Below are 12,892 nucleotides of genomic sequence, written 5' to 3' on the forward strand. Positions count from 1 at the left end.
GAAGTCATTTGAAAGCAATTGTTATATTGTTGAATATGTGTCAAAAAGTGTATAGAATCTGTTCCTATTCCTGAAACCAATGAGTACAATGGTTCTGGTGGTGGATCCAATTGTATCAATTTCACTTTACCATTTGCGCAACACAATCCATTGGCTTCGTTTTTGTATTTTAATGCCTTACAGTGTGAGCAAACCAAGTTCATAGAACCAATAACAACACATTGGTAGTTACTGTAGTCAATTGACACATCGTAACTGAAAGCAGCTGGATTCAAACTTGCGCGATTATTAGTTGAATGTCGCGCTCGCGCTTCACGCGTTTGTGATATCCGAATTCTTTCACGTTCATTTCCGTCGTCACGTTCTTGTGCAGTACGATTAGATCGGTAATTAGTTTGGTTTATAGCATTTCTGGTTCTTCTACCTAAATTGCTTCGTCTTATAGGAGGCATATCAAATATAAATTATTTTTTCACTAATCACGAACTAAACAAACACTAACTAACTAAACACTCTGCACAAAACACGATATACGAATTTGTTTCGTGTATCACTTGACAATTCATCTGTCATCTGTCAAAAGTCATCTGTAACAGACAACTTTTTTTTTAAATTTGATATGACTTGAACTCAAATCCTTTTAAGCCGTACGAATTGTTTTATTTATTTAAAATTTGAATTAAATTTTAAACAAATAAAAAATTTTAAATAAATAAAACAATTCGTACGGATTAAAAGGATTTGAGTTCAATTCATATCAAATTTAAAAAAAAAAAGTTGTCTGTTACAGATGACTTTTGACAGATGACAGATGAATTGTCAACTGATACACGAAACAAATTCAAACAAAAAGGGCTATTTTTAAGGTTTTTCCAGCAATAATTCTAATTTTTCTCGCCGTAAAAACCATCCCTGAACTTCAACGAACATTTTAAAAAAAGATTTGGCCAAATTGGTCCAGGCGTTGTTGAGTTATGCGCTTAGGAACATATTTTGCGATTCATTTTTATATATAAGATGTAAACTGTTTCTTAATTACTTATATTACTTATGAATACAGTTACAATACAATAGAATACTATAAACACCAGAATATAGAACTATACGAGATTAATATGCAAATTTAGACTAATAACTAGTCGTGAAGAACAACGTGAATGTTTTGTCGTGAATGCCTGCAAACCTTTTTTTTTCATTTACTAGGTTGACCAGCTAGAACCAAATGGTCTTTGACTGATGTCGCTTCAGGTTTGGGGAATGGTTGTTTTGCGGGCGACAGAGACCCTGGTTTACGACTAGGACTGTCGTAGTTTGTTTACTACGGGGGTTTGTGGACGGGTAGGGATTTTATCAAGGTGTTGTCGTGTTCTAAGGTTCCTATGGAGAACCTTACACTGAGCATGTTATGAACTTTTTCACAAAACGTTCCTCATAAACCGTGGGGCTCTGAGTAATGCGCGGACTTTTTTGGATTGGAACACTTGTAGTAGTTCAAGTTGTCTCTCCGAGACATACCTGTACCACACCTGTGCTCCGTTGAGGCAGATTGTGCCTGCGAACCTCTTGGTTCGCCCTATTTAAGGTAGTGTGTATGCCACACCCACTCTGAAACTATACGGTATGCTACGATCACATTTTCGTGGAACCAATAGTCCACGTGTTCGGGTTTTTCCTTACCCAAGTAAACCAGAGGCTGTGACAACAAAATAATTCTAAATAAGTTTTCTTATTTATCTCTCTGACAGCCTGAACAACTATATAGTCCGAAAGTTTCTCGATAGATAAAAGTGATGACACTTGACAAAAGATGAAAAAGGAAAATATCGCATATGATAAACACCATATGGTGAAGCAAATGTAAATAACACATTACATATATATGTACGCAATAGATATGACGATCTGTACTATGACCACTCCTTTGCACAGAAAATAACATGTATCCGCAATAGTAAACAAAATAAAAATATGCTCTATATATATTTGTCACAATTGTTGATTATTATGTTATGAATATTAGATCATCACGTTTGATGGAGTACAATTTTATCGTCGATCGATTCCTTAAGATATAGAAAGCATAAAATGTCTTTCTAATATTACTAGTTACTATTAATCTACATTTACTTAATACTGATATCACTACGTAGAATTTATGAAGATATTAAAATCATTTTTATACAGTATAATTACCCGTCTACATGTTTTGATGGTCTTTTTCAAATAATCTATGAATTCTTTGGAAATTAGAATCTTTAACCCGTGTATTTCTTTGTCGTGTATATAAAAGCAATGAAAGATGAGACAAGGGTTTAGAATAGTCGGGTAAATAGGTCGATGTAGCTAAAAGAACCGTGATTAAAAACAAAGATGGTTTTATTCTGGGCAAAGATAAAAACAGGTGAAAATGATGAATTATTTTTAAATCCAATTTAATTTTAACAGTTTTATGTTAAAATTTGTTATTATATTTTATTATCTTAATGTTATGTGAAATATTTCCAAATCTGTAACGTATTTATTTATATTTTCCAGATTTTCTAACATGTCGACAAGTACTGAATATAATGGTCATATTGGGCTTTATGTTCAACTACATGCTGCGTGTGAATTTAACCATTGCTATCGTGGATATGGTGGAGACCAACAGGACCAAGTCAAATTCCACAGAGAGCCCCATAGATGAAACGAAATTCGACTGGAATTCTGATCAGAAGAACGCCATTTTAGGTATGAACCAGCGTATCTTGAGTCCGTTCCGGGATATCATATTCAATTGTCTCGTATTGTAGGAAGTTTCTTTTGGGGTTACGTACTGACAGAGCTCCCTGGTGGCAGAATGGCCGAAATAGTGGGAGCTAGAAAAATATTCGGAGGTGGTATGTTGATGGCCTCAATTTTGACAATATTGACCCCGGCGGCTTGTTATTTAAATTATTATGTGATTCTTATTCTTAGAGCTGTGTTGGGTTTCTTTTTGGGTGCTACATGGCCGGCCATTCCTCCCATGGCTGCCAATTGGATCCCCCCGCTAGAAAGGTGAGTTTTGTTTTTAATTATAGTTTAGTTGGTTAGTTCACGGTTTTTGATGGAGTGAAGTAGTGTGAATATGTTATGTGCTTGCATAAATTCTGATCATTTTTCACTTTCAAGAAAACTTTTATTTAGAAAATTTAGTACAACATATATTCACTTATATACAACATCTAGAATTTATTCGATAACTCTCGTAACGAACTGCCGTTGGAGCCCTTTTATTTGTTTATATTGTTAGCACCAGCGACTCACAGACTAGCACTAACTTCAATTCTCCTTGATTGCTCACAGCTGACAATTTTAACTAGACTTGGATGTAAATAATAGCGCGCTTTCTGTACTTACTACTAATTAATTTGCATTAATTTACACTGAACTGAATCAAGGCGATGGTTTTCTATAGTTTGTTCAAAATTATTTTGTACATACGTCATTTAAATTTGTGACATCAAAACGTCGTAATGTTGCTGCATCAACTCAATTTTAGTACAGTTTGTCTTTGACATACAACAAAATTTTAATCTAAATAAAGTAATTGAACAGAAATGTCATCAAATATAATTTATTTCAACATTATAAGATATCTAAAAACTACAATTAATTATACAGCCACAATAGTTTATAGGTTAGAGTTATAACCTCTTATCGCTATTGCTTTCAAGAATTTTACATACGTCTGACAAGAGGACGACTGATGACAGGCTCATTCGTTTACGTGTTCGAACTAATCAGACAGCATTGTGTCTCTTTTTAGATAGAATAAAATGAGAAGGAAAATATTGTCTTGTTCTAAAATGAATTTACAAATTGCGACAGATAATACATTAAACATCTTGATGACGTGTGTACAAAAAAAACTTTGAATAGACTATAGGTCTTTTCAACTCGACCTCTTGAGCGTCAATGTTTTACCCTTCTATTTTCACCCGCAACGCCCACCCGCCGTGCGTATTATTTTTATGAAACGCCAAAGATGTTACTACGGAAACTAATATGTGTTGCCATATACAAAGCTAAAGGTCGGGAGGTCTAGTTGGCTAGCAATTGTTGCATAGAACGAATATAGATTGATTTCAGATGACGTTATCAGCACAATTAAAAATGGATTTAATCGACATACAAAACTAATGATATCAACGAATTTATACAGTGTATTACGGCAAAACCGTATGTGATATCTAAACCAACCTAAATGTGATATCTCAAATAACAGAAGTCAAAAAAATTCAGGACACTGACGGGGTATTTTAAAATAGTTTTTATATTTACATTAATAATAAAAATGTATCATAAATACAGTGGATCTAACAATAACTTAATAATACATAATATTTTTATACTTGTTATATATTGTTTTGGAAAAAATATTAAATTAAAATATAGAAACTTTGTAGAATAATACAGTACAGGCTTTTAAAACAACACCATTGTTTGTCCATATATTATTAGAATTAATTTATTTCCATTTATTTACAAAATACGTTTTTGTTTTCCTCATTTAATACATTGTATGAATCAACATTGTGTGTGTTAATTGCCTTTCAACGAAGATTGCCATGACTTTTCATTATTTTAAAACATTTTTTGGCAAATAATTTCATAGACACAACCTTCATCTTGACCCCAACTTAAATAATAGTTGAAATTTACATATAATACGCAGAACGTATCATATTATATGGGTATATTACCCCATTAATAAATATTCTTCTGTCTTCTTTACTAACTTCTGAAAACATGGCGATACCGTGTCGACAGAACGATGTTGGTTTGGTAGCTTTGGTAGGGTCAATCCATTTTCGCACTTCTTCGGCATTTCGAAACCGTATGCCTACCAAGCCATACTTCATCGATTTAATTATATAGCATTGCAGTCAATTCATGTAGTAGTTATTTTCCCTCCTTTTGGTTGTCTCCCATCGCACTCACACTTCTGCAAATAGTTGATTAGTTTCTAAAGGTGTTTGATAGGCTTTTTGGTGGCATATTAGGAGAACCAAATAATTCGTGTCATATTATTTTGTGACTTTTTGTTACATTTCTGACACGAAAATTCACAACTATGTACAGAACTAAACAGAAAATATGTCTTATTTAACCTAAATGTCAAAACGTTACACTCATAACATACTAAGCCCCCTTCTCATGGCGTCCTGATGCACGTTTACGATTATAATCGATCCGATAAAACAGCTAATGCACGTCATCAAAATTTATAACTTCAGCACGTAGCAATGTTGCCCCATCAAATTGGACTTTTGTTGTATTACGTTTTCCGGTTTATAACCTCTAATTATCATCATTAATAAAGAATTTTGTAGACATTTGACAACAGGGTCGACCATTAACAACACAAATCGAATTTTATAATTTAAGGTAAAATAAGAAGGAGAAATCCATTCCGAGTTTAAAATGAATTTTATATTTTTATAAACTGCATTTGATCTGCAAAAAATCGATTTTTACTAATTACATTATTAATTTAGAATTTATTTTATAAGTTCAAAATTAACTAGATATATGAATCGAAATTTTGCTACAAAAAACTTAATTTCTATTATACATTTGAAAATGTATGATAAAAATATAATCAGCATGTTGGTAATCACCATGTTATATATAATCTGTTGATTTCTTTTTGGTAATGCTATTGACAAACATAACTTTAGATTTATAATGCAACGTTGCCGCACCTAATTTAAGTTTTCGTTTATTTTGACTCTGACAGCAAAATACTAATGTAAATAAAATAATGAAACAAAAATAACGTTATAAAATATAATTTATCTTAACATTATAATAGATCTAATGCATATTTATTGAAGGACTTAAAATACAGTTACAATAGTTTGTAGGTTGGAGTTGTTTTATTATATTTACATTAACATATAACAACGGTGTCGACTAGTACCAACACAAATCGAATTTTATAGACCGATTTGGTTACATATTAGGACGCATCAGACATCATTTTGTCTCTTTTTAACTAGAGTAATGCTAATTAGTAAAATGTGAAAGAAAAATACTCCGAGTCTAAAAGGGATTTTACGTTTTTATAAACTGAATTTGTCAATACTTTCGACGGCGTTGATGACGTGCATTAACTGTTTTATTGAAAGGACTATATGTCTGTAGCGTGTTCTATTTACTTCTAGAACTGTTATGAAAGAACAAGGAGAAAACTGCATCGTCTGAAATGTTATTTTTCGGTCAAAAATGCCTTAACACTGTTCAAGTCAAACAATCATTTTTTATATATAGTTTTGATCTGTTAATGTTTACTACGGCGATATCGTTAGTATCAAAATTATAAAAGTTAGGACTAATCTGATATTAAATAATATTATTGCAACATATACATTTAGATAAATATAGAATACATTTTAACGCATACAAATATCAAATAATCTTGGGACAGTTAATGTATTTATTTCTTTTTTCGCTGTTCCAGATCTAATTTCATAGCCAACATGATGGCGTCAAGTCTTGGTGCTGCGTTAACTATGCCACTTTCTGGATACCTCATTAGTACTTTAGGATGGGCCAGTGTCTTCTATGTCACGGGTGTTATAGGATTAGTGTGGTCCATCCTCTGGTTCGTATTTATTTACGATTCACCGGCTCAGCATCCGAGAATAACCGAAGAAGAAAGATTGGAAATAGAAACAAAAATTGCTGAAGGTCAAGGTTAGTGTTTTTTTTTTTCAAAATAAACTTTTAAGTCTTTAAGAAATTATACTTTATTTTGCTTGAATTTTTTTATAATCTCACGATATCCAAATGTAATCTGTTTTAGGTGGAAAATCAGCGAAACCGAGTAGTGTGCCATGGAAACAAATTTTTACCAGTTTACCAGTATGGGCCATCATAATAACTCACGGATGTTCGGTTTTTGGTTACTTTACTGTAGTAAATCAACTGCCCACCTACATGAAAGACGTTTTGAATTTCAACATTAAAAAGAACGGATTGCTAAGCAGTTTGCCGTATTTTGGTATGCACATAGTTTACCTAATATATTCGTTATTAATTTTCGGTTTTTCAATGCATGGATATAAATTCCATAAAAGTGTCGTAAAATAAAATTGATAGAAATTATTATGCTATTTCATCATTGGTTTATATGTGCGTTTATAATAGTATAATGATTAAAATACCAACCAGCGACCTCTTGATTTGCATTAAATAACAGAATTAATTTGCAAAATTCACCGAAATGGCCTTGGATTGATATATTAACCCGTTTAAATTTAGAATATAAAATGTATCGTATTATTTATCACTTATGGGCGACGAACTAATTTTGATAGATTTTTTGTATCATAATTTTAATTCATTATTATTTTTCAATGTGTTGTAACTATCTTTTAAGGTTATATATTCCACCCATTTTGACAAACGAAGTAAAATAAATGTATTGTTAATGTTTTGTTGTCATGTAACTCGATAGCTTGAGAATTGAAAAAATATTGTTTATCTCTATTAAAATTATAGTGCAAAAATGTTCGGTATAAATGTAAATCCCAGAAATTAAAAAAGACTGTTACAATATTTGATATTACGAACTAATTTGAATCAACAATAATATCTCCAGGGATTAACTCTTTTATTGGTTTTTATGGTAAAAGTAAAATATGGTTTCCAACCTCTGAGTCTTTATTGTAGTGTTGTATTTTTTTCTTGCTTTCTAAAATATATGTATTTTTTCTCATTGCATAGGGGTAATGTTGCCAGATAATTTCAAAATGTGAAAATATCATAATAAACCTGTACGTCTTATATCGTGGTGTTCCATTTTTTCTGCTTTGGAATGTTTCAAAACCAACACCACCAAAATTAATACGAGCACATATTCAATTGTTACTACTTTTATTTAAACGACTTTTGTCTAAAATGACAGCGTTTTCTTCTAAATACTCGGGCTCAAACTCGTTAACCCTTAGAATATGTCAACCTCCTGTATTTTGTTTATTTTCACTTTGCCTAGCAACTCGTCGCATGGCAGCAACGCTACTTATAACACTTTTTTTTGAGTTAATAATAAAGTGCGCTGACTGTATATAAATTAATATCATAAATAGTATTGAGAAAAGCTGATTTACATCATATATTATTTTCCCATAATATTTTCATTTCGCCAATCTGATAGATACCAATACTATGTTCTTCAGTATTTCTGATAACGTTGCTGATCAACTGATAATCAAAAGGCGCCACATTCCTGGTCTGTGCGAACTGTGTATGAATAGTATATTTTGTACACTTCCTTCAACATGTGACCAAGTCTATCACCAGCTATATAATATTTTCAGCAACGTATCTTCATTTATGTTGGTTTTAGTTGGCATTATTGATTCTTATAGTCATGAGATCAAGTGCAGAGCATCATTGTGGTTTTTCATTCTTTTTGAATCTTTTCCAAGCTTTACAAACATTGTCCAACCCTTGATTGATCTTATCAATTTCTTTCTTTTCACTTTTGAGCTGACTTTATGTCTAATAACACTTAATATTTGTTATATTCCAAATTTCTTCGCAATTTGGGGTATTCTTTGCTCATTAGACCATTAAAACTAAACTCAACAACTACAACTGGGTAAAGCTGAAACAGTATTACCATCATTTTCTACAAGTGTTATATAATTAATAAAATATTAGTATTTTTTTTTAATAACATCTTTATTAGATATGCTTAGTACAATCTTAATTTACAATTAATTTATTACTACTTTTCATTTGTACTTGGATTAATCCACAAGCAAGACGAGTGCGAGAAAATACATCAATATGTATTCCTCAATTATAAAATTACAATAACTTATAGCTATAGTTTACACTAGAGGTATATACTTTATATAAGTTCATATGGTTTTGTTCGCTTCAATCTCCTGACATCCTGCGCGCTGTCCAGCAGTTGTATTGCTTCCACGTTAGTATGATTTAGTAATCTTCTTTCGTGTTTCAAGGCGAAATCTTGGATAACTTCGCAAATCCATTTGATTCCAGGTCATCGTGCAGTTCTTCATTGGTTACGTAGCGATAGGCGTTGGTAATCAATCGAAGAACCTTGTTTTGACAGCGTTGTATGACTAGTTGATTTGAATTTTTAGTGCAGTCCCATATTTGCAACCCATAGGTCCAAATTGGCTTTATAATTCTATTATAGATCAACCTCTTTGATTTTAGATCAAGTTGAGAGTATCTTCCGACTTCTATCTTGATTTATATTCCTAACCAGTATAGTTGTTTTATTTTGGTTCTTATATATTTTGCTTTTTGTCTAATGTGATGTTAAATATTAGTAATGAAGGTTAAAATGTCACTCGTAACAGAAGAAAATCAAAACTCTTGCAACAGATAGCAATGATAAGAATTAATTTTACATTAATGTCGTATTCATGATCTAAATTACTAAACCATAATTCTAGAGAACTCTCGTTAATTATTGGCCTACAAATTAATTTTAAATGTTTTACAATACATAATGTTAACATAATGTGTGTATTATATCGCATTGGTTACAAATGTAGTAACCAACTTCATATTGAAACATCATCACAACCGACAAACACTATCAGAGGTCAGTTGTCAATATGTATCCTAGATTAAATATAGTAAATATTACTCTATGGTATGTATCATTGTGAACACATTTTTTCAGTGCGTCGAAAATGTCGGCGTTTTAAAAGTAACTATTTTAACACCGAAGGCAAGGGGCGTTTTGGGCTGTCAAAAATATGAAAACGAGGATTTGAAGGCATTATTCGATGAAACCGTCAATGGGAATATCTATCGACTACAATTGATCATGTGAGGCGAGCATTGTGTGAAAAATGACCGGAATACGAGCATATGCATGTTGAAAAACCGGTGAAAACACACTTGGAAACATTAAAATGATAAGTGCTATCCCATCCGTTATATTTTTCAGACCTAGTCCCTTGTGATTATTACGTATTTCGGCATATGACCTGTCTGACCAGCGCTTCATTTCTTATAAATATACCAACAATGAGGTTGATTAATAGGTTGTTTCAAAAGATACATCATTCTTTCGAGATGGAATCCCAAAATCGCCTGAAAGACGGGAAAGTGTAACGGCTATATATCGATAATGCTCTGAATAAACTACTCGTACATTGTACCGATTTTTCATAATAAAGCTTCAAATTAAAAAAAAACGTTAAAAACAATCTATATGCCCATAGTTCTTTATATATATGTCATTATCATGATGTATTAAAGAAAAAAATGATAAAATATAAAAAATAATAAAATTTTGTTTTAGGTAAATACATTATGGCGGTGATCGCGTCATACTTGGCCGACAGACTTCGCAAATCTGGAAAACTATCCACAACCGCTACGAGAAAATTATTTACTACATTTGCTCTATTAATTCCGGGTTTACTGATGGTTATTGAGACTTTCTATGGAATGAACGCTGCCCTCTCCGTCAGCGTCTTTACCATCAGTCTCTTTTTCAACGGCGCCGTGACCGCTGGATACCTCGCCAACGGACTGGACATAGCTCCCAATTTCTCCGGCACCATTTTCGGCTTAGCCAACACCCTGTCCAGTTCGGGCGGCTGGATCTCGACCAAAATTGTCGCCATCTTAACTCACGAGGAGAGCACCTTTGAGACGTGGAAGTACGTCTTTTGGATCCTGGTTTTCACCTACATTTTCGGCGCAGCTTTTTACCTGTTCTTCGGTAGCGGAAACATGCAGAAATGGAACTCGGCGCAAGGTACCCAGGACGGAAAGGAGTTACAGCCGCTGAAGAGTGTGGCGGAAGTGGAAAAAGAAAAGGAGATTAACGATATCGCTTAAAACGCAACCTAGAAATCATCTAGATTGTTGTTTGTAGCGTTATATTTTGATATTTATGTAAAGCACTTTATCGCCTTATAGTATTTTACTGTCTACTTACTATACCTTGAGCGTGAGGTATGACCGAAAAGACTTAACTTTAACATTTCAAGTTATTTTCTTTGTCAATTATTTATATATTTTTGATGATATATATGTCTGACGTAAAGATCTAGCTAAGGTCTATATTTTATTGTTACGACCTTTCTATTGAAGGGATTTTTTAAAATAAACAATATAAATGCAGTTTTTGTTTTCTTAACATATTGTATAATCCCAATAACACAGCTGATGCATGTCATCAAACTTTTCTGTTACTACCAGTATACATTTTTATTGTAAAATTGTGTCGATTTCCTGTATATTTTCCAATTTAATCACTAAATTCCCTCTGATGCATTTGCCATTGAATCATAAGTCCATATCCTGAAACTTTCATTCAGGCCACTGTCACTATCTGAGTCACTATTCAAATCAGTAACTAAATTTTCAGTTTACCCTACACTTGTTCACGATTCCACCATTTGTCAATTTCTTTTCGTCCAAACCAAAGATCTTATTGTAGACGATGCTTCTTTGCCACATATGCAAACATTTCTTGCTTGTATATTCTTCTCAACCTGTGTCCATTGAAGTAATTTGTTGCCATATCAATTCAATTGCAATGGATATACAGTGATAGTAAAAAATACTTCTGTAGCCATATTGTTCAACCATCTGATCTACAGTGTATCTTATTCAGGTCTATTTCTAAAAAAATTATACATTTTGTTTATATTTACCCAGTAAAAATTTGAAATAGTTCACTCATTTCTTAATCGCTTTCTTATTTGGCCCACTTGTTGGAAACCAGTGTGGTATGGTATGGTGCATTGTCCATAATAATAGTCCCAAGTTACTTAACAGTTGATTTTCAAGCCAAAGTAAAAACATGTTCTAGTTTATTTCTCAATGATATACATCATTGGACTTGGAGGAAAATAATAACTCTACTCCAGTAATAAAACCATTCCTGCATATTCCTAAGTTTACTGAGAATACCTTCCATACTAGGAGTTTTCACCCCATTATTATTAAAACACACTGGGTTTATACATTTCATAAATTTGATTATTTATTAGTAATATTAGTAATATACATATCATGGTGATCTTGATTGGTTATCCGCTTTGGATGTGGATACTTTTTCCTCGATTAATCCAACATTATATAGCTATCAATAAAACTCAGAGTTAGTGAGATGAGTTTGTAATGGGAGATATGTAAGACACTTTTACGACGTCGCTCCCCTCTATTTAAGAAAAACCAAGGATTGGTTGAGCTCTCCTTATTTATTCTTAAATAAGATACTAGATAGTATCGACTGGAAGAGGTTTTTCAGCATGGAGAATGGTAGCTCCTATTTGAAGTTTTAATGGAGTAATAAAGCTCCTTTTCGGTTTACTCCTTAGAACGCATTTATCAATGGTATTATTATTCTAATAAAGAGTTTTTTGCTTTATAGTGTCCAATATTAAATAGAGCTCTTTGATCCGAGTACTAAATGAGTATTTTGATGCAGATCTAGTTTCTAAGTATGAAGAACAATCATTGAGATGTATATGTTTAAGACGTGAGCCTTAAGTCACATAATATAAATGAAAATGCCAATAAAAAAACATTTCTTAAGAATTCTTAACAGCATCGATTTAACAAAAACAATATAAATCAATCTGGATTACTTGATATTAACTAGTGTATTTTTTACCTATCTGAAGCTGATGTATTTCTGAGAGAACTTCAAGTTTGTCCTCGGTACACTTAATTATTTCTTAGTAATAAAAATGGAAAACCAAAGGGTTAATAACCATCCATAGTCCTTCGAATAAAACAGCCAATGTAAGTCATAGGTGATGTAAAATGTAAGATTCGTTTTAAATTCCGTGATTTTTTCTTCTCATATTACCCCAATTAAAAAAAGGTATAGAACACATCTGATGCGTTG

At 32.3% G+C, this 12,892-nt stretch overlaps 1 protein-coding gene across 2 annotated transcripts in view; it reads left to right on the forward strand.

The window, feature by feature from the left end:
• The window catches only part of LOC143204185 (sialin), a 63,621-nt gene extending 52,467 nt beyond the window's left edge, over positions 1-11,154 (forward strand). The window contains exons 1-6 of one of the 2 annotated variants that reach the window (XM_076416680.1): positions 2,255-2,401; positions 2,536-2,730; positions 2,793-3,039; positions 6,488-6,723; positions 6,833-7,030; positions 10,325-11,154. In XM_076416680.1, the coding sequence (XP_076272795.1) occupies positions 2,371-2,401; positions 2,536-2,730; positions 2,793-3,039; positions 6,488-6,723; positions 6,833-7,030; positions 10,325-10,869 (1,452 nt within the window). In that variant the 5' untranslated portion in view covers positions 2,255-2,370 and the 3' untranslated portion in view covers positions 10,870-11,154. Of the gene's footprint in view, positions 1-2,254; positions 2,402-2,535; positions 2,731-2,792; positions 3,040-6,487; positions 6,724-6,832; positions 7,031-10,324 lie in introns of those variants that run through there. The other variant, XM_076416673.1, reaches the window with a different exon arrangement.
• The last annotated feature ends 1,738 nt before the right edge of the window (positions 11,155-12,892 follow it).

Source organism: Rhynchophorus ferrugineus, unplaced genomic scaffold (genome assembly GCF_030347505.1).
Source record: "Rhynchophorus ferrugineus isolate W39M unplaced genomic scaffold, kcgeb_rfMv2 rfM1, whole genome shotgun sequence".
In the NCBI taxonomy this organism is placed as follows: Eukaryota; Metazoa; Arthropoda; class Insecta; order Coleoptera; family Curculionidae; genus Rhynchophorus; species Rhynchophorus ferrugineus.